Source organism: Ochlerotatus camptorhynchus, unplaced genomic scaffold (assembly GCF_037179485.1).
Source record: "Ochlerotatus camptorhynchus isolate MF236.1 unplaced genomic scaffold, CSIRO-AGI_Acam_v1.1 ptg000165l, whole genome shotgun sequence".
In the NCBI taxonomy this organism is placed as follows: Eukaryota; Metazoa; Arthropoda; class Insecta; order Diptera; family Culicidae; genus Ochlerotatus; species Ochlerotatus camptorhynchus.
In genome coordinates this window covers 119503-141095 of record NW_027040655.1, presented here as the reverse complement: position 1 = coordinate 141095, position 21593 = coordinate 119503, and the positions used below count along the sequence as shown (strand labels likewise).

At 37.5% G+C, this 21593-nt stretch overlaps 2 protein-coding genes across 6 annotated transcripts in view; both read left to right on the top strand.

Moving 5' to 3' along the window:
* Positions 1-1500, top strand: part of LOC135701495 (fibrous sheath CABYR-binding protein-like) — a 292932-nt gene extending 291432 nt beyond the window's left edge. For all 5 annotated transcript variants that reach the window (XM_065222303.1, XM_065222304.1, XM_065222301.1 and 2 more), the window contains one exon: positions 870-1500. In XM_065222303.1, coding sequence (XP_065078375.1) covers positions 870-938 — 69 coding nt within the window. In that variant the 3' untranslated portion in view covers positions 939-1500. The remainder of the gene's footprint in view (positions 1-869) is intronic.
* Positions 1501-9198: 7698 nt separating this feature from the next.
* LOC135701476 (uncharacterized) lies at positions 9199-11134 on the top strand. The gene is made up of 2 exons (XM_065222282.1): positions 9199-9325; positions 10618-11134. The coding sequence occupies exons 1-2, from the start codon at positions 9278-9280 to the stop codon at positions 11119-11121; spliced, it is 552 nt and encodes a 183-aa protein (XP_065078354.1). The 5' UTR covers positions 9199-9277; the 3' UTR covers positions 11122-11134.
* The last annotated feature ends 10459 nt before the right edge of the window (positions 11135-21593 follow it).

The following is a 21593-nucleotide window of genomic DNA, read 5'->3' as shown; positions in this document are numbered from 1 at the left end:
GCTCGTAATAAGGCCCTAGTTGTTTGGTGCCCTCTCCATGCTAGCGGGATCACTAGAATTGAATCCGTTCAACGAGATATTGTGACATATGCTCTTCGTTTCCTCAACTGGCGTGACCCAACAAACTTGCCACCGTACGAAGAGCGTTGCCGTCTCCTGGGAATCATTAGAGGTGAGACGGACGTGAGCTGCTTACGGGTGGCATTGACTGTCTAACACTGCTGGCTCAGCTAAATATGTATGCCCCTAAGAGGCATCTTCGTCAACGCGACTTTCTGTTTTTGGAACCACGGTGCCGAAATTACACGAGCCAATTCGAGCAATCAGCCGGCAATTCAACAGTTTGATTCATTTAGACAATAATTGTCAGTTGAATTTTTCAATATAAAAATAAACGAGCCGATTAAGTCTCCGCATAGTTTTCATTCTGGTATTTCAGCAGGTGGTAGTTTTCGATGCCATCCAATTCGTGTGATGATACGAATTCATTTTGGGGCTTCCCTTAGCTCAGTCGGTAAAGGCGCAGCTACAAAGCAAGACCATGCTGGAGGTGGCTGGGTTCGATTTTTTCGGGTTGGAAAATTTCTCGACTTCCCTGGGCATAGAAGTATGATTGGACTTTTGCCACACAATCATATCAATGCAAAAATGGTACAGGCATCGAAAGCTCTCAATTAATAACTGTGGAAGTGCATCTAGAACACTAAGTTGAGAGCACGCAATAAGCTAATATGCGATATACAATAAGCTTGAAATGCGAAGACGAAGAAGAAGACGAATTCATTTTGATCATCAATCACAAATTAGACATTGCCAAAGACTGAAATCACTAACAATGTCTTTATTTTTTTGTTCCTCGTTTTTTTCAGGATAAAATTCCAGAAAAGGCAGCTCAGCTTCAGCAACCTCCGCCAGCAGCAGAAGTAACGGCTGAATAAATCTATTGATTATTATTATTAATTAATTAATTATAATCGTAAATATAAATACCGATGAGCAAGCAAAGCGGGAGGAGAAAAAAAAAGCAAATAAAACCAGGAATACTTTTCTTCTGAGAGGAACAAAACACACACCACAATGCATTGAACAAATTTCATAACCAACCGAAGAAACCATAATAGAATCCGGAAAACAGATGGAGCATTCAGAACGCAACACACCACGCAGCAGCGCCGCGAGAGAAGCAAAATCAAGAAGAAACCATTTTTACATATTTTTTAAAAATTTAAAGTTATATTATAATTAATTTTATGAAAACGCTAAAAAAGAAGAAACTCCATAAATACTTTCAGAATACACATATATTAGAAGGGTTCGAGAATTAAAAAAAAAGAAAGCATTAAGCAAATCACATGTCGTGTGTGTAGAGAGATGCATCGAAACAAATGGGACGGATTCACTGTTCGGATACGTTGTAAGGCAGAGGCACCACATGTTTTTTTCTTTCTTTAAGTTTAGTGAAAAATAAAAAGAGAAGATAATTCAAGCTGCAAGCGCTAAGTTATGAGTAATTAATCGCTGATGATTGTCCATAACGAATGCATTGTCCAATTTTACAAGATAGAAACGAGAGTAAATAAAAGATATGATTGAAGAAAACAAAAACCATGCAAAAATTTCATTTCCTCTAGGGAGAACAAAACAAATACACAAACCTTGGGATATTATTGATACAAATAAAAAAAAAAGTAGCAGCATAAGCACGGGGTGGGAGAGGGGGACACAAGCTAGACGATCTCTAATGTTACGGAACTTGGGGGCGTAGTGGGCAAGTTTGAAGCAAACTTGCTCCATCTTCTGGCTGGTTTCCTCAATCTCTCGCTACTATTACTACTACTACTACTACTAGGGCGCAACTTTATAAATGTAAAAGGATTACTTAGTTTAATTGATAATTGATAAATTATCCTATGAAGCTAAACAATTTTCGAAGAAAAAATGTAAACATAAGCGTAAGTTCTTTTCTTTTATCTTTGTTGTAAATTCTATTTCAAAGAAAGGAAGAAGATTGAAGCATAAGGAGGAAACACAATTTTTGCTGGTAGAGAACGAGAAACTTTCATAATTCTAGCCGTATCGAATTCAAGAACAAGTCCATATTTAATCCAAAATTTCATAGTACATGTCATAAAACAATGAAGAAAAAAAAATCACGAAAAAAACATAACTGTAGTTTTTAAAAGTTTATCAATAGTAGCAAAACAGACGAGGCATAAAAAAACAGAATCTTTCACATACATCCACACTCATGAACAAACATTTCCAACCGTAAGCCCGACGCGGAGTTGACCATCCACCACTGGTAATCGATCGCTTTTTTTTAGAGATACAATTTTAAAAGCACGCCCCACAATAATGGTGCAGTTTTTACACCCCGTCTTGTGGTTGTACCAGCAGGCGATAATTAGAAAGAGGACGCGTACATTTTTCTAGAGGATATATTTTATTCACGCAGAACAAGGATCCCACGAAATTTTTGCAACACTAAAAGACTGCCAGAACAGACTAGGAATGTCGCCGACACCTCACCGCGCGGCGACGAAACGTCAGAATCGAATATTTGGAAAAACGGAACATTATACACTTTTTAAATCAACTATTTGCGAAAGAAACGCCATACCTCCGTCGTCTCGGGATCAAATCAGAAAGCCGAATCAAACAAAACAGACTAAAAAAAAACCTACCAAACTGCACCCGCGGAAAGATGTAATTGTCGAAATGTCAATTTTTTTAAAAGTAACGTGAAATTAACACGAGAAATAGTAAAGAAAATAAATCAAAAGATACACACACACACGCAAACATACGGTTGTATAGTCGCGAGCAAACGAAGCAAATATTTCTGAACGGAGGAAACAACACCGGGCAGCTTTTGCGCGAGAGTTTCGTTTCTGTGCATTTGGTGGACTGTGGAAGGCGAAGGAGATCGGATGTAGGAATCGATATAATTGAGGAAGCAGTTTGAACAATGTTAAACAGGAAAGCAAAATCTTAACAACTGCAATAGACGCTACAGCTCAGCCAAGCAACAAACAAATGTAATAGAATCCATCAATTAAAGAACAACAACACAAGAATCAAAATAAATGGAATAAAGTGAAGAAACATTAGAAAATTGAAAGTGGCGTGAACGTAGTGCTGTTTTGAAAGAAAATTCCAATGTCTATAATATAATAAGGTAATGTCTATAATATAATAAGTTAAGGCGATTTTCAAGATTTAGCTTGATTTTCATGCAAAATGGACAACTTTGATATGCTGTAATTTTTGATTGATTGATTTCCTTTAATTAGTAGATTTTCAGCCGCAGGCGGTTCATCTCCGGTAATACTGTAATTTTATTCTCTTATACGAGATTAATAGAGCTGAAATCTTTGCCACAGAACCAGAACTGCAAATACATGACCCTTATTACCGATGTCACTTCACGGTGAAGTGACAACTTGTCACTCACGGTGAAGTGATTCCCATTTGATTTACACGGCAATCACTTCACCGTGAGTGACAACTGGTCACTTCACTTCGTTTTCACCGTGAAGTGACACCCATAATAAGGGCCCATATGTTCAATTTTAGCATAGTTTGAATGATTTGAATTTCAGCTAATTTTTGAGTTTTAAAATTTTACATTACTCATAATTCAAACAATCCCCATCCCAGTAACAAATGTTGGCGCGTAGGTCCGTCACCCCCTCACTTTTACTAGATATCAGTTTTAGTGTAACTAAATAAACACAGGTCATCTTCCAATTAATTTGTTTGAACATCTCAAGACACATTCTAACTCGGAAAACGCCTAAATGTATGTATCACCTAATTAATCATCGCTGATCAACCAATGATTTTTTGTAATTTTCGATAACTTCTAGCGATTGGATCTGCTTAAAACGTTTCAGAAATTAAGTTTAATTATTACTTTAACTAACTCTTTGGTTATTTTGGTGCTACAAGAATTATTGACATGCTTAGTAATGTTTCGAAAATGACCAATTTCCCATACATTTTTGTATGGCGTCCTTATATTTATTTCCGAAGGAGAAAATCACATTTCCATTTATTTCCCCTGCGTACATGATGCAATTGGTTATTTCTATGGGTGATATTGTAGCATGATAATGTGGCTTCCAAAAATACATGGTTTAGAATTCCTCTGATTCTTATATTTGGTAGGCGCCATGCTTTTTTATGTGTCTTTATATTTATTTCCGGGAGTGTACTGCTATGCAAACAGATTTCGAGCATCCAAAACGTCAAATACAACAGGGAAAGGTTTTGCAGCTGAGTTATTGACGAAAGAGAAAGCCGATGAAGATAATATGATCGGAACTACTACACCAAACGTGACAGAGCTGCTTGCAAAGGATTCACTTGGACTGATTTGGTGAGATTGTTCCTTTTTTTACTTTTATCTATTTAAACTTAATTTCTATGAATCCGTAGCATTTGGAATCATTTGATTCGGATGAGACTTAACTTTCATCCTATGGATTTTAGAAATCCTATTTTTTAGGAGACATCCTACTAAATACGTGCCATCTACAAAGCAGGAATTGCTTTGATGATGGAAGTGTACACGCAGTACCAATATACATTTTATATCGGTACTACGTGTATGCGGGGCGTGTTGTAAGTTCATGCATTGTTTCTTCTCATTGTAGACAGCGAATAGATTACGTATAGGTTACGTCCGCACACCGCTCTCTGTTGTCCTTCGACTGAGGTCACCTGGTTTGATTGAGGGATGGCAGTGGGTGGGCGGTGCCGTCCACGCTTTTACGGAGGGAGGACTGTACGCTCGAACACAAGGGGTAAATACCTGTGTTCCATCCTAGGAGATCGGACAACCAAGGAGTGTACATTAACTTTCTTAGCTCTGTCACTCCCAACGATTTATATAGCCTATTTTCAAATCCTGCATACGGAGCGGTTGGTACGGTCTGTCCCCGTTATTTGATTACCTGTGGATTAAATGTTAACCACTGTCTATACTTATTAAGTAGACATGGTAAACATTCACTTCCACAAAAATTAACTAAACGCTACACAGTAGGCCTGGCCGCTTTATTGTTTGTTTCACATCCTTGATGTGCAGCAGGCATTAATAATGACAAGAAAAATGATAGATGTATTTCTATCATTTTCCAGGATTCTTTCAAGTACTGGCTGTGTATGTGTAGACTAGACTAGACTAGACTAGACTAGAGAAAGCCGATGAAGATAATCGATCAATGCAGATAGGACCATTTGAAATGTTTATGTAGAATTGCATTGTAATACACCATCACTGGAAATGCTTCCGGCAACGGGGGCTTTAGGTAGTGATGAAATGTCGCTAGAACTATTCAACAGCCGCAGACAGTATTTGAGCAAAGTCAAGTGCACACTTTTTGCCTGTAGATTTGAAAACATACTTCAATACAAATCTCCGCGTACATCGTACGGGTTAGGCAAAGAGTGTGCGTTTGACTTGCACTGTCGCGGGGCCCTGTTTACTAAAAATGGACACATGAATAATGCTCGTGTAACATTTGAAAAGGGCCTAACAACTTTTGTATATAATTTGCTAGGTCATTTTCACGAGAATCGAAGTACGCCCACGCAAAGCAAGAGCACTATCGGGAAGGGGAGAATATCCTCTGCCCTATGGTGTTGTTAGTTTGCGTGAGCGTATTCGGTTCGTGCGAAAAAGGCTTAACAAGTTTTGTGTACATAAGTTGATAGACCCGTTTCAAATGTTACGTGAGTATTATTCATGTGTTCATTTTTAGTAAACAGGGCCCCGCTGTTGTGTCACTTTTTGTCGAGTGAGTGAACTCAAATCCATCCGTGCACTCGTCTATGGCCCTTCGCTGCTTTTTCATCTTCCATTCAATTTTCATACTGCCGTACTCTAACGGAACTATCTACCTACACGGAGATGAAAAACTACCCAAAATTAAGTACTTTACCCTCAATTGCGGGGTTCAGCCCAAATTTGAGTAAATCGCATTTAGTCAACAACCTCTGGAATAAAAAAAAATACGATGATCCCAAGGGGTGGTCACTCTACACACTTATTTTGCGCCAAAAATTTTCTCAGTGTACCTCAGTGTGTCGCAGCGGTCGCAGCTGTACCAACAATCAATACGAAACTAACGATTTTAAATTGGGTCACTAGTTGACTAGCCTATTGGTCCCAAGCAAACGATTAACGTACCCCATTCTAGTCGAAATTCTAGTACTACGCAATGTTTGTTTTGATACGCTATGAAAGTTTGACAGATAAAATGAGGGGTTAGTGGATTTTCCTATCGATTAGCTTGGGACCGAAGATAGTACCAGAGCTGAGCCAAAAAGTTGAGCACGTTATTTTGGGACCTCCTAATCTAAGAGTTACCTCTATGGTACAACCATAGAGGTAACTCTTAAGACTACACACAAAAAACAAAAATTGTTGGTTTAAGAATAATGCATGATCAAACTAAAACTTTCCTAAGTTTCGTAGTTTCAACTATGATATTTTTCAAATGTAAAATAATTTTTTTTGATTTAAAAGTGTTTCTTTCACTTTCAGCTTGTAATTTTAAAAGCCGATTTTTTAGAAAAAAAAGTTGTAAAATTGTCAAAAAATCTCTTCCTTGCGAAGTTTAGTTGTTAGTTTCGTATTGATTGTTGGTACAACCACAATGGTACACTGATAAAACGGCAAAGATTTTATTTATGTGATTACACACATACTTTTTAAAAAACACTCCACACATACATTTTATAAACAAAACATAAACTTCATATGCAATACATATACCAAGTATGTGTGTTTCAAATGAACATCATGTGTGGTGGCAAATAGCAAAAAATATGTGTGGACACACATGCAAAAAAATACACCGGCTGCTGGGCCACGGAAAGCAAACTTCAAAATGGTGATCATAAGCTCTTTTTAGAAATACTACTACTAGAAAATATTGTTTATCTGAAGCTGTTATCATAATTTGTTGGTAAATATGATTAAATTTCCCTGGAAAAATATGAGTAATTGAATATTTTGTTCCAGTTTTGATGCCAATTGATCAACAGCTTGTGGGATTACATGCTGAATATGCGATTTCTTTTTCATCGCACTATACGAGCAAGACCAAGCCAGCAGAAAGCTAGATGGGGCTGGAAGTGAATGGATATCCTGGTTTACCGGTCTGTGGATATGTTCTACATCCCAGCGCTTTCGTTGGTTGAGCACGGTGGCTTGGACAACTTGTAAGTTTTGGGATGATTGTTATGGTTAGAGTTGCTAATCTTGAATTCAATTCTATTTTCAGTTGCCATCGAACGCTTTTTTTTTACGCCCATTTCACTAGCGTTTACAGCACTTTGAAACGTTTCTATTCCGTATATAGTGACCGAGAATAAATATATCATGGTACATTGGATTTTTAGTTTTATTTGTATAAAATAGAATACCAGCCTGCATATTTCAAAATAATATAAACAATAATACATATAAACCTACAAATGAAATTCATCTGACACTATCCATAATGGCCATGTGTGACCACACATAAAATTTATTGCAGGCAGAATGGAAGCTTTTTATGTGTCCCACACATAAATTTCATATGTGTAATCAAATTGCAAAAATCTATGTGTGTGGCACATAAACGAAATATGAAGAATTTCCTCAGTGTACTAATTTGTATGTCTGTCTGTGGTACACGCAGAAAAAAACATAGTTCAACCAAACAGAATTCGTTTCATTTTTAACAAAATTTTGAATAGAATATGGATCAATAAAATTGATGGAGTAATTCAACAAAACATTTAGTTAAAATAATACTTCAATCACAGACAAACAGACATAACACATTGAATATTTCTCACTGTAGAACATCGTCGCTAAAACATAACCACCATCTGTTGAGTAAACTGTGGTGGGCACTACGCTGAACAGATGGCGGTAGTGTGTAAACGTCAAACGCAAGGCAATTGACTATGCGCGCCACAGGTGGCGGTACTACCAACTACGATACTTTTGAATTGTCCGTTAAATGCTTGTTCGATGTTATGTCTGTTTGTCTGTGCTTCAATGTTTATTGAATGAAACATCGGTTTTATTGATTCAAAACAATGTTGTCTTGCTTGGATCAACATGAAGCATTATTCAAAGTGATTAACGTTGTTAGTTGTCTTGAAACGTAATTTTTATTGTTTCAGAATCAAATTTATTTAAATCCCAGTTTAGGTTAAGTAGTCTTTTTTGAAACATGAACCAATATTTTTTCAAATCTGGTTTCAAACAAGTTATTTACTTAGCCACTGTTTATTTATTTATTTGTTTATTTATTTATTTATCAATTGGCCTATTGCGTTGCACCATTTGCTGCGTGAATAAGTTGTAGAACGTGTTGTCCTTGTGTGCCTTGATGTGCACCGGATGTCGATTTGTTATTGTTGATGGTAATTTTGAAGCAATTCTGCTGCTACCTCGGTAGTCACTAAGCTGCTGATGGTGACGATGCTGCTTCAACAATGGATGGTTCTGTTGAATCTCCGGAACCAGACGTAGGTTGAAGTTGGCTTAATTCTGTTCCTCGACGTTCGGTGAGGCACAGGGGGTACCGAGGGAGGTTCTGCATATGCAGTGCCAAAGAACGAATCCGTCGATGATCAACAGTGTAGCCTAGTTTCGCCCTATCGCACGTCAGCGCTGAAAGTTCAAATGCAAGTTAATATATTCTATAGATTGCTTGTCGAGAAACTTTATTAATCGATATTATTTTTAAAACTAAAACTTACTTTTGAAGACCAAAGTTTGAAGGCAGCTTTTCCATAAGGAGGAACTTTTTAACTATAAATAGCATCGATGAGAATACAGGCTGACAGTTTGAAACGTGCACTTAAAAATATTTAGTTAAAACAATGAAAGCAGTTTTAAACAATTTTATTGATTTGATTTAAATGAACTTCTGCATTCATTTGAATCTTTTTAGTGAACTGAAACAAAAAGAAATGTCGTATTAAATATTAACAACGAAATATTTTGTTAATTTACGCCTCAGTGTTTTTTCTGCGTGTATAACCATTTGAAGTATTGCGGATGTTTTCGTTCAGTGTATTTGAGTAGATCCTACTCAAATTTGGGTAGTTTTGAAATAGCGTGTTTAAGCGAAGCTGTCAGTCGTTGATAACAGAATATAAATAATGAAATAAAATCAACAACAAAATTAATTTGTGTTTTCGATTTACTGCATGTAAACAACTAAGTTTAAATTTCTGGCTAAATCCCGAAGTCCTGAACAGAATAATGCACGATTTACTAATTAACGTTGCCAGGGAGGAAGATATCGTTCAGGTAAATAAGTCTAAATTAATTATTAACATGGAGGAGGTAGGACAAATGACGGCTTCGGAATGTCTTCATCTTTTATTGTCAGGGGGATGCAATGAAGTCCTTGATAGTTGATTTTTTGCATGAAGGTGCATCATATTCCACAGCATCGCTTTGAAAACAAACACTCAAAGACTTAATTTATCCCCTGACTGTAATAGATAAAGAAGTGCCGAAGCCTTCATTATTCCTATTTCAAATAAATTGGGAAGATAATCTGATCAACATGATCAACTGCAAAATAAATATTCTTCCCGAAAAATAGAGAAGAATAGTAAAAATTGAATTGCTGATGTGCTACTTACGAGGAATGTTTATTTCAGTTTATCTAAATAAATAAAACAAATTATTTCCCCAACTATGGGGTCTTACTTACCTTACCAATCAGGTTAAGGCCTTGTTGTCCTCTGCTGTCCGAAGAAGTCGTCTCCACTCTACTCGATCCATGGCCACAGTTCGCCAGCCTCGTAGTCTGCGAAGGGTCCGCAGGTCACCTTCTACTTGGTCGATCCACCTTGCCCGCTGCGCGCCTCTTCTTCTTGTTCCTGTTGGGTCGCTTTCTAGAACCATTTTCACTGGGTCGTCGTGCGGCATTCTTACGACGTGCCCAGCCGACCGTAGTCGCCCAATTTTTGCAATGTGGACGATGGATGGTTCTCCCAGCAGCTGGTGCAATTCGTGGTTCATTCGCCTCCTCCACGTTCCGTCATACATCTGCACTCCACCGTAGATGGTACGCAACACCTTCCGTTCGAAAACACCAAGGGCGCGTTGGTCCTCCACGAGCATAGTCCAGGTCTCGTGGCCGTAAAGGACCACCGGTCATATCAGCGTCTTGTAGACAGTCAACTTCGTGCGGCGGCGAATTTTATTCGACCGGAGCGTCCTCCGGAGTCCAAAGTAGGCACAACTATGGGGTCACTTACCGTATTTTAAATCAAATTGCATTTAAATTCACATAACTCATAGAACCGTGCTACCGGTGGACGCATAATTGTCCCATGTGCAATTGAGTTTCATGTACACATGGGCCAATGGCGTAGCAGCATTTACATATTTTATTCAAAAAATCTATTTTGGTAAATATTACGTAAACATCAAATCAATGCACTTAACTTCAACATAAGCACGTGTTGCCTCAATGAAAAATATTATGCTAACTTCGACACTCCCCAATGTTGAATTATTCACTATCATGCGATAAAAACAACCACCCAGACTATACAAACCATCTCAAGCTGCAAATTCCGTTCCAGATTGTTCACCTCATCATCGACCATCTGCTGGAAGTGCCAAAAACGGATATCACCAGATCGAAACTGGCATCCGCCTTGAGCATCTCCAGTGCCGCAGAAGATCTGACCGTTACCTTAAGATTGCTGGAAAATCTATTCCGTCAGTATTGCTTGAATGAGATCAACGAGCCGGAGCTGAAGTCACACTTTTCCAATCTCGGCTTACCGATGCAAAGTGCCCTGGTAGCAGCAGTCGAACTACGAAAAGCAGAAATCAGCCAATTCTTAATCAACGAAGTCAATTCCAAAGACAGTCTGCTCATGGAATCGTTCGATTGGGATGTGAAGTGGATCATGGGAAATAGTAGCCTGGCCTCGACGCGGGAACAGATTGCAACCATGGCGTTGAATTGTCGTGGCAAGGAGCAAAAGATGAAAACGCTACGGTTTGAGATGAATCGGGAAAGATTGGAGGATGTTATTAAAGTTTTGGAGGAGTGCAGGACATGCGAGGTGGATAAATAAATGATGAAAACTGGTTGTACTGGCGTTTTGTAAAATTATTTTTATTTATCGAATGTTACTGTGCAATAGTACCGTGTGGTGCTCGTTCACCGTTCAGTTAAGAGCGAAATCAAGTTCACATCGTTTGTAATTTTTTGTTTGATAAATAAATTGAGCATATTTTTGCACTACTGTCCTACTGTGTTACCTTGACTCATGACGAATAAACGTTGTACCTGTATACTGCCCATAATCGCATATCAGTCCCATATGGATAGGAAATCAAGCAAAGATGGGACTGATATGTGGTTATGGGTAGTATATTCCTTCTAATAGTAGAATGAACGTTAACTTAGACTAGTGTTATTGGATAGTATTATAATAATTAATTATAATATTACATATATTATTCGTTATAAGATAGGTAAACACAGTAGCATGAAGGCTTCATCGCTCATGTCCTAGTGGAAATATTTTGATTTTTTTTTAATTAGTGGAATTATTGACTTTTTAAATTTCTATTAATTCTGGGCATTGAGCGTAGGTTTGTAAGTTATTGCGGTATTAGATGTTGATTAAACATTCGCCTTCTTTATGAAATATTGGTCTTAATATTTATTTTTGGAATATGCGGTGAATCGAACCCTTGATCGTTGGTGAGTCTTCATACACCGCTCATATTAGTTAGACAATTTTACTGGAGGAGGCCAAGGGGGGCTGTGGTATTTTTTGTTTTGTTAATCTTCGGTTAAATAGAAGCAGTGGAACTGCCATTCAATCAAAACGCGTCAAGGCTATTTGTTTGCGAGCACTCTTTCAAGATAAATGGTGCATTAGTGTGCACCAATTAAACGTCAAAAAGCTCTATAGATTGAGGTGTCACTTTGCCGCAACGCGTCAGATCCTGATCGAATGTGGGTGGACCTTAATGGTATGTTCATGGAATAAAAAAAAACTTTCTTATAAAGGGTCACCCACATTAGATCCGTTTGCGTTGCGTTGACGTACATTTGACAGTTAGACAATAGATTTAGCTGTCACTTTGTCGCATCGCATCGGGATCTAATGTGCGTGGGCCTTAATTGTGGAAAAAATATGACTCATTCCGTTTTAGTTTGATGAACCAGGTTCGACTCTGGGTTAGTTTCTTCAAAATATCACTCTCACGGTGAACTGGGTGAACTGAAATGTTGTGTACATGTGTATGTGTGACTTGAAATAGAAAAGTCAAAAAGGCAATGACTGCTAGCTGCCAAGCGATTGCTCTACAGTAAAGAGCCTTGGCAGATAAATTCAGGCTCTATACTCTACAGCTGTTTTCAGCTTAAATATGCACTGGGAATTCCCTTGTTCACTGCTGATTGTGACCGCTGCCATTTTATATTTTCCAAAATTTATTTGAACGCACGCAAATTACGAACTAATTTATGACCATGAAGGAGACGTTATCCAACAGCATAATTACATTTGATTGAGGAATATGGACAGTAAGTAGCATAATCACTATTGAAATTGCATATGTCATCTTTGCTCAAAATTGTATGGAGTTTAACAAAACCGGGTTTGTCTCGTACCACATTTAAAAATTGGTAAGACTTGCGGTGATTCGGGATATTCATAGAACCATTTTCTGGCCACCCAGTAACAGAATCGGTCTGAGGATTGCATGTTATAGCTATGATTGTTTATTTGTTTATTTGTTTACATAATAAATCAACTGACAATTAATGTCTTAATGAATAAAACTTAATCTAAATAGTTATGGTCAACGAAACGAAAACGGTCAAGTAACCGGTGACGAAACATATTTGCTGATACGTTAAAGTCAAATTCGCAATAAAAGTAGTTAAATTGTCGGCTGATTGCACGAATTGGCTCATTCTGCGTATAATTTCTGCCTCGTGGCTCCAAAAACAGAAATTCGCGTTGACGAAGAGGTCTCTCAGGAGCATACATATTTAGCTGGGCCAGCAACGATGGACAGTCGATGTCACCCGTGAGAAGCTTTCCAGCAAACATAGCTTGAGCGACCGTCCGTCGCACCACTAGCGGTTCGATGCCCAGAAGACGGCAACGCTCCTCGTACGGTGGCAGGTTCGATGAGTCACGCCAGTTCAAAAAACGATGAGCATATCTCACAAACTTTCGTTGAACAGATTCGATTCTAGCGATCCAAGTGGCTTGGAAAGGGCACCATACAACTGCACTTGATTCTAATATAGACCGCACAAGTGAGTAGTAAAGTGATCTGAGGCATAACGGGTCCCGGAACTCATCGGCAATTTTGAAACTAAAACCCAGTTGGCGATTGGCTCGGGAAATGATGTCGTTATAATGGATTTTGAAGGTGAGCCCGCAGTCCAGAGTAACACCGAGATCCTTTATTTGTTCTACACGGGCAATGCAACGTCCAAAGAGCACATAGTCAAACATAATTGGTTCGTTTTTATGGTTATAGGAGATGCCGTTGCATTTTGATCAAGATTCTATGCAATTAATAAAAAAAAATCGTGTATTTCTAGGACGACTTTCAGTAATGGACAGTTTTCCTGGTGATTCTGGATATTTGGGGATTCTTTTTCCGACCACCCAGTAACAGAATCCGTATGAGGATTGCATATTTCATCTATGCTCAATATTCTATACAAATTACAAAAAAAAGCATTAATCTCTAGGCTGTCTTTCAAGAACGGCCCAACAAACAATTGCCTACTGAAGAAACGACTTCTTGACGATTTTATTCCACTTCATGCTTAATAATACTTGTACTATTTTTAATAATAACTTCTGTTCAGACTTTGTTCACACAAATCTGGAGAATTTATTCAACCACAACATCAAAATATTTGGTGTTGAATAAGGTATGTCGAGAAGCTTTTATTCGACTTACAAAAAAGTTGTAACAGAGCTTATTCGATAAAATTTTTGATTATTCAGCGTTTATTAGACCATCTGTACTTCCTCTAACAGCGATGGTATAAAGGTGTATATAGACGGCTTAATTCGCATGTGAAATAATGTTTAATTATTACATCATTCTACATTTATTAAAAGATTATTCAACTACGGGATAATTAATGCACGAGCCTGGTTGTTTTCGTTAGTGCTTGATGTGTCCATTTATTTCTGTCGAATTTATTACATACATACATACATACACACACATGTCGTTAAATGGGATTCGAACCATGACATACCCCTTCCGATCACCAACCGCTTGCCTTGCCATCTGAGCTATCCTAGAATACATCATATGAGCAGCCAAATAAGTAATAAAAGCATGAATCTGAAAACCTATCAGCACTTCCAGCCGTAACTCTAGCTAACTCAAGGAGATGTGAGAATGATTAATTCATTCATAGTTGTTTAGCATTAGACCTCCATCTCTCTAATTTCGATGGAAACGATGCTATTCTTTTCTATAGATCTATGAATTGGTTGTCGTGAGTGATACGATTTAAATTAATTAGGAGTAGAACATAAATAAAAAAAAGGGTTGACGCTGGGATTGAACTCACGACCTTCTACTTGGAAAGCGGAAACGGTAACCACTATGCTACCAATTTCGTTTTGTTTCTAGCCTGAATCACTGTTGTGGAATAATGAATGAATACGCCGTTTGTAAAGCATTTATAAAGCATGCAATTAAAACATGGACGCCTACTGGAATAAGAGCTATTATGCTGACTGTATTCACCTTTATTCAGCAATATTGTTAAGCAATACAATGGAATCTAGTAATGAAGCTAGAAAACAATTATTAGACGTAGAATAAAGCATGTTATTAAATCAATTGAAACAGTCGGATTAAAGCGTCAATGTTTGTGCAAATTACGATTATTCTGTATGTTATTATATCAAACTTCTGGTGTTGAATCAGGAAGACAGTCATCGTTTGTATAGATTTTAATAAGCATATTAATCAAATCAGAGAAATCAGCAAAATAAAGGCGCATCATCGATCTCAATGAGGTTTTCTGAGCACATAATTTGACAACCCGTTTTATTCAGCATTGTACACTGTTATAAAGCATTTATTCAATCTATATGCTTATTTGTGACTCTGAATTGTTTGTTGAACAGTGTTGTGGAATAATGAATATAATACGCCGTTTATAAAGCATTTACAAAGCATGCAATTAAAACATGGACGCATAGTGGTATAAGAGCTATTTTGCTGGCTGAATTCACCTTTATACAGCAATATTGTAAAACAATGCAATGAAATCTAATAATGGAGCTAGGAAACATTTATAAGACGTCTAATAAAGCATTTTATTAAATCAATTGAAAACAGTCGAATAAGAACGACAATGTATGTGCAAATTACACTTATTCAGTTTGTTATTAGATCAAACCTCTGGTTCTGAATCAGGAAGACAGTCAACGTTTATAAAGCTTTTAATAAGTAAATTAATCATATCAGAGCAAACGGTGGAATAAAGGCGCATATATCGATCTCAATAAGCTTTTTTCAGCACATAATTCGACATCTTGTTTTATTCAGCATTGTACACTGTAATACAGCATTTATTCAATGTGTATGCTTATTTGTGAATGTGAATTGTTTGTTGGGGGGGTTTTCCGGAAATCTTCAGACCATAAGCCTCTAACTATTTTTCTCGGTCCAACTGGCCAACTACAAGTCCAATCGATTCTCTATCTGTTTCGCTGAAATATTTTTCAATATTTTCAGACTGGCTGATTCGTTGCTGTTTACCTTTTTGACATTTCACCATAATAATTTCACCATTGAATGTATGCGTGAAACTGATGAACCTCGAAAAAAAATTCGGGTTCGAACCTAGTCATTCTTAAGGTGACTCGCTGTGACATCCTTATTCTCGTAATCACTTCGAAACTTTAAGTGCACACATATCAGCTTCTACGACACGTGCAACATTTAAATTGTTACTCCACGTTTGCTGCATTGCAGCATACATGAAGTAGCAATATCAAAGGAAATGGAGCACTGATTTCCGAGATTTGTGTAATTGAAAATTCGAATGCAAGTGCATGTATAGCCTACGTGGCGGCCATTTGTGGACCCTACGAGGAATCACCTTAAGGTTGCTTGGTGGTGAACCTAGGTTGATAACTGGCGTTCAAACTATCAGTTTGACAGCTCTAAGGTTGCAACCCGGGTGAGGGTTTGCTTCAAACTAAAACGGCATCAGACAATTTGCTCGCATAACAATTCGGGGCTTAAACTAGAAGCACAGACATAACACATTTATTATTTCTCACTGTAAAACATCCTGCCAACTGTGGTGGGCAGTACGCTGAACAGATGGCGGTAGTGTATAAACGTCAAAAGCAAGGGAATTGTCTACGCGTGCCACAGGTGTCGGTACTACCAACTAAGAAACTTTTAAACTGACCGTTAAATGCTTGTTCGGTGAACAACTTGCGTGAGTTATGTCTGTTTGTCTGTGCTAGAAGCATATCTTGAAACTAATCGACATGTACGGTTTATTGGATCCATCTTATAACATAGCAATGTCAGAAGATTTATTCATTCTATGTGATGATTGAACTGCGATATGGAATGATTTCTATCGTAATTTCACAAACACAGCAAAAAAAGTTGTTAAACGTTACATCGAAACTGCTGCAACCAGGTCAATCCACCGGTTGTGTAATATCACATTGTACGATGTACATCAATTTTGCGAACAAAATTACATCCATTGATGTAATATTGTATCTGCTTTTTGCTATTACATCATTATTTCATACATCAGCTTCAATTACGTTGATCGATATTACATTTTTTTTTGCTGTATACTTAGTACATGACATACATTCCGTCTCGCACGCTGAGCCGGTCAAGTCGCATCGGTCTCGTTGTACGACACTAGTATTTGAGTTTTAGAGTTTTTCCCCACGTGAGGGTTTTTTCTCGCCAAAGTTAGTTGGCATAGTGTTAAGAGTTTGAGAAGCTGCTCGACAGAAATCATCAAACAAGATTCATGAGTCTCTATTACGAGTACATGACGCTGGAGATTGGCCCTTCTTCATTCAATTCCTCTCGTGTTTGCCTCCAAGACTTTTATAGTTCCTCTGTAAATTTTGATCTGACCATGTTGCAAGAAATCCGTGGTATACCAGATCACCATCGGTCGATGGTTGTTCCCTTAATTTTTGCAAACAAGTACCACCATGTTAGTAACAATAAGAGTTTTTTCACAGATGGGTCAACTATAAACGCTTCCACTGGATTTGGAGTATTCAACGAATTTCATAGCGCCTCATATCAACTGCAAAAACCCTGTTCCGTATACGTTGCGGAACTAGCAGCCATATTTTACGCAGTAGAGCAAATTGCCTCACTACCATCTGATCACTATTTTATTTTTACTGATAGCCTTAGCTCGTTGGAGGCTATTCGATCAATGAGGCCGATGAAGCACTCCTCGTATTTCCTGACCGAAATCCGAGCTAAATTGAGTACTTTATCTAACTGCTCCTATACTATCACCTTAGTTTGGGTCCCATCTCATTGCTCAATTCCGGGTAATGAGAAAGCGGACTCGCTAGCTAAGGTGGGCGCTATGAAAGGCGATATTTTTGATCGACAAATCACCTTTGAGGAATTTTTCTCAATTACCCGTCAGCACGTCCTCACCAACTGGCAACAAAAATGGAATGAGAGTGATCTGGGAAGATGGTTACATTCTATTCTCCCACAGGTGTCGAACAAGCCGTGGTTCAAAAGATTGGACATGAGCCGTGACTTTATACGTGTCGTATCAAGGCTCATGTCCAATCATTACTCATTAGACTCGCATTTCTTTAGAATCGGGCTCGCAGGCATCAATTTGTGCGCTTGTGGTAGTGGCTATCACGATATCGACCACGTGCTTTGGTCATGCGCCCTACATTGTGTTGCTAGATCCGAGTTATCCGCATCCCTCAGGGCCCGAGGAAAACAACCTATGCAGCCCGTTAGAGACATCTTGGCGAGCCGAGATCTCGAATATTTTAATTTAATTTATGTGTTTTTAAAACGGATCGATCTAAGGATTTAGTAATGATCGCGCACGGGTGGGATCCCTACGTTGTATTTTGATACGGATAAGTACGGATAAATGAAATGAAACACACCGATGTGCTTGGCCGTCCTGCCATGGCGGAGGCATACGAACTACTGGTCTATTGTGTATTTGTATTTGCTTGTATAGTTGCTATAGTGGGTAGGGTAGTTGTACATGTAGATGACGTTGCACAAACAAGTAGTTAGTGTCATCTTGCGTTCTCTCAAGTTGCAAACCTGTTTTCGTGATGAATATTGCTCACTAAAAGATAAATCTTATATGACAGCCATGTATATTTAATTGGAGTTGCTTTTAACGATTTTTGACATTTTTTGATATTTTGCGTGTAAAATGACATCTAGAAAGTATCGGACAGTCATTTAAGTTTGCACTATAGGAAAACATTTATATCGCATTGGAATAGCTTCCGACAGTTTTTGAAGTTTGTAGATTGTTGACAGATCCATGCCAATCATTAGATAGTCATATAGGTAGATTTGCCTTTTAAGGAATCCAACTGCAAACATTTGTTTTGGCATGGTTTTTGGGATGAGTATCGCTCCCAATAAAATACATATTATATGATTGTTCTGCATACATTATTGAAATAATTTTAAACAATGTTATCGCACACTCATTGAACATGATTGTTAGTCGAACTAAATACTGCTTACATCAATGATACTTATAATCTTTACTTGTTATTGGCCCATAAGATAAAGGGGTTCCAGACGAGAATGTATTGAAATTGAAAAAAAAAAAAATCTACTGCGATATTTACTTTGCTAAAATTATAATTACATGGCTTATTCAGATTCCCAAGCACTAGTACTGGAACTTCATGAACCAGTTCCATGAATGCATATAATTTGGTCATTGATTTATTGCACACAGGAGCATTAAGACAGATTAGAACAAAAGACACCACCGAAACGGAACATAAGTTTATCAGTGCTATATTTCTTCACTCTAGCAAAACGAGCATAACGTTGCACTACATTCCATGTTGGAAGAGTTGATGTTACTTCATGCTAATTGAACAAGCTCTATCTCAAAGTCATTCGTGGCCCAGTGGAACCGAGCGCAGACACTGACAGCATCACACCTCAACAGTCCTGGATCGAATTCCAAATCAGCTACAATAAAATAAAAATAAGCGCAACTGTGAAAACACTCGTAGCACCACCTCTCACTATCATATGTTTATTTTTCGATTTATTTTTAGAACCGATAAAATATATGTGTCAAAATAAGAATTAAAAAAAAAAGTAGAAGGGTCTGTGCCTAGGGGCACAAACGGAAGCTTGACGTAGGACCGCTAGTGGACGGAATAAATGTGAAGAGCATTAAGTTCTTTTAATTGATCAAATCAGGCATAACATTTGATAACGGCACAAAAGCATTTGTAAACAAACATTCTAAGGCCGTTTACACGCGAACTAAAGTACGCCCACGCAAACCAATACCACTTACGGAAAGGTGATAGTTGCCCCTATGCGATGATGTTGTTGGTTTGCGTGGGCGTGCTTTGGTTCGCGTGTAAAGGGCCTAAGAAGGTTTGTTTTACAAATGCTTTTGTGCCGTTATCAAATGTTATGCCTGAAATATCTATTATCTCAACTCTTTCCGGTTTTGAACTGTAGGCGATCCAAATTTGTAGTAATCTTTTTCAAAAAGAAAGTTGATTACGAGAATCAATCAGGGTGGCCAGTGAATTTTCATTTTGAAAATCCCGGTTTTTTCCCGGTTTTCCCGGTTCAAATCTTAAAAATTCCCGGTTGTTAATATGCAACAAAAAAAAAAAACAAAATTTACTGATAGGATAAAAAAAATGTGATTTAAGAAGATTCCCAAGATTCTGGAGCTTTGAAATTTGTGTAGAGTCTGAAACTAGAACTTTTCTTCAAAATTTGTGATTAATAACATGCTTCGTGATGCAAGATTTGGAGAAACAATAATTAAAATGTGAAATTTTGAATTTTTTTCAAGATCACAGATTTATAAAAAAAAAAATCATACTTATGAGTCGTGGAGTCATAATTGTCACGCTCTGAGACTTGGAAGCATTTTAAGGGTAATAACAAATTACATAGCAATCTGTAGAATCTGGCGGACAAACCTTGGAATTTTTAGTAAAATTTAAAAGAATTCAAAGTGTTGATTAAAAACAAATATTGAGAAGGATTCCCACACAGTTTTCGAAGGAGAAGAGCAGATTTCCAGAATTATTCTTACATGAAATCCATAGAAATTGTTAGATGAATTTGGAAGGATTTCTTTGGAGAAGAATGCAAGTTCTAAATTAAACTGTTAGGTAATTTTAGTAGATTTAAAAAAGAATTGTGAAAATAAAAATAAAACATTGCAGAAAATTCCTACGTGGTTCTGATGAGATTTGTATGATCGTGAGGAACATGACAGATGAATTTTAAGAAGAATTCCAAGAGAATTATGATCGGAATTCAACAAGACACAGAGTTCTTAAAATGTTCTGGCAATAATTTCAACCCTAGTGCGAATGATTCATCACATAACCCAAACAAAATTGATTCCAAAAAATTTGCTGATAATTAGAAAGAAATTCTTTAAAATACTCCAAGGGGTTTATAAATTAATTTTCGAAAGATTTCTTTTGTTTTGAATAGAGTTAAAAGAAATGTTTGAAAAGATTTTTAAAGGAATCAAAGTCTCCGGATAGGCGGGAACGGGAATTATATGAAGGATTCCAATAAATTCTTAGAAGGGGTTGGAAGAAAATTCCTAAAAGAATTCAACGGTAATTATTACGCGGAGTGTTTTCTGGTTTATTTCAGAACAATTTCAAGATAATTCAGAGCAGAATTCCAAGTTAATTCTGGAATTCATCATGAGAATTTTGAACAACGAAAAATTAAAACCCCGGAAAAGAATAATTCAGTTTCGATTTTTACAAATATTTGTTTCCTAACTCCAGCATCTCCAATATTTTCTTAAGAGGACCATGCACTTTACATCTGAAATTGAAACGACAAAAATCAATTTGCAATATTGCTGAGTGATTAAATTCTAAAAACAATAAGACGGTATACTGAAGAAAATTATGCAACAAATAGAGCAAGACATTCATTTGCAAAGGATCACTCTGTTTTAATGGTTTATTCTGAAATTCTGATGTAAAAATTTGTTCCTATGATATGGTTAATTTATTTTCCCGGTTCTCTTGCAGAATTCACGGGTTTTTCCCAGTGTTCCCGGTTACTTTCCAAATTCCCGGATATTTCCCGGTATTCCCGGAATTCCCGGTTTGCTGGCCACCCTGAATCAATCAAAATCACTTGCACCCCTGCTTCCAAGTTTGTGTGGTCGTTGGGGGCTTGTGGTTCTGAATATGGACAAACAAGCATAGATAAATTCTATTCCAACTCTTTACTGATGTAAGCTTGATGGCCCTGAAAAGGGCCGTTTTATTGAAGAGGA

What these genes read in the sequence shown, in the direction of transcription:
- LOC135701476 (XM_065222282.1), top strand. Translation starts at nt 9,278, where the DNA reads ATGCACGATTTACTAATTAACGTTGCCAGGGAGGAAGATATCGTTCAG. An exon ending in GGGAGGAAGATATCGTTCAG is followed by an intron (nt 9,326 to 10,617) that starts GTAAATAAGTCT and finishes ATTCCGTTCCAG; the next exon opens with ATTGTTCACCTCATCATCGA.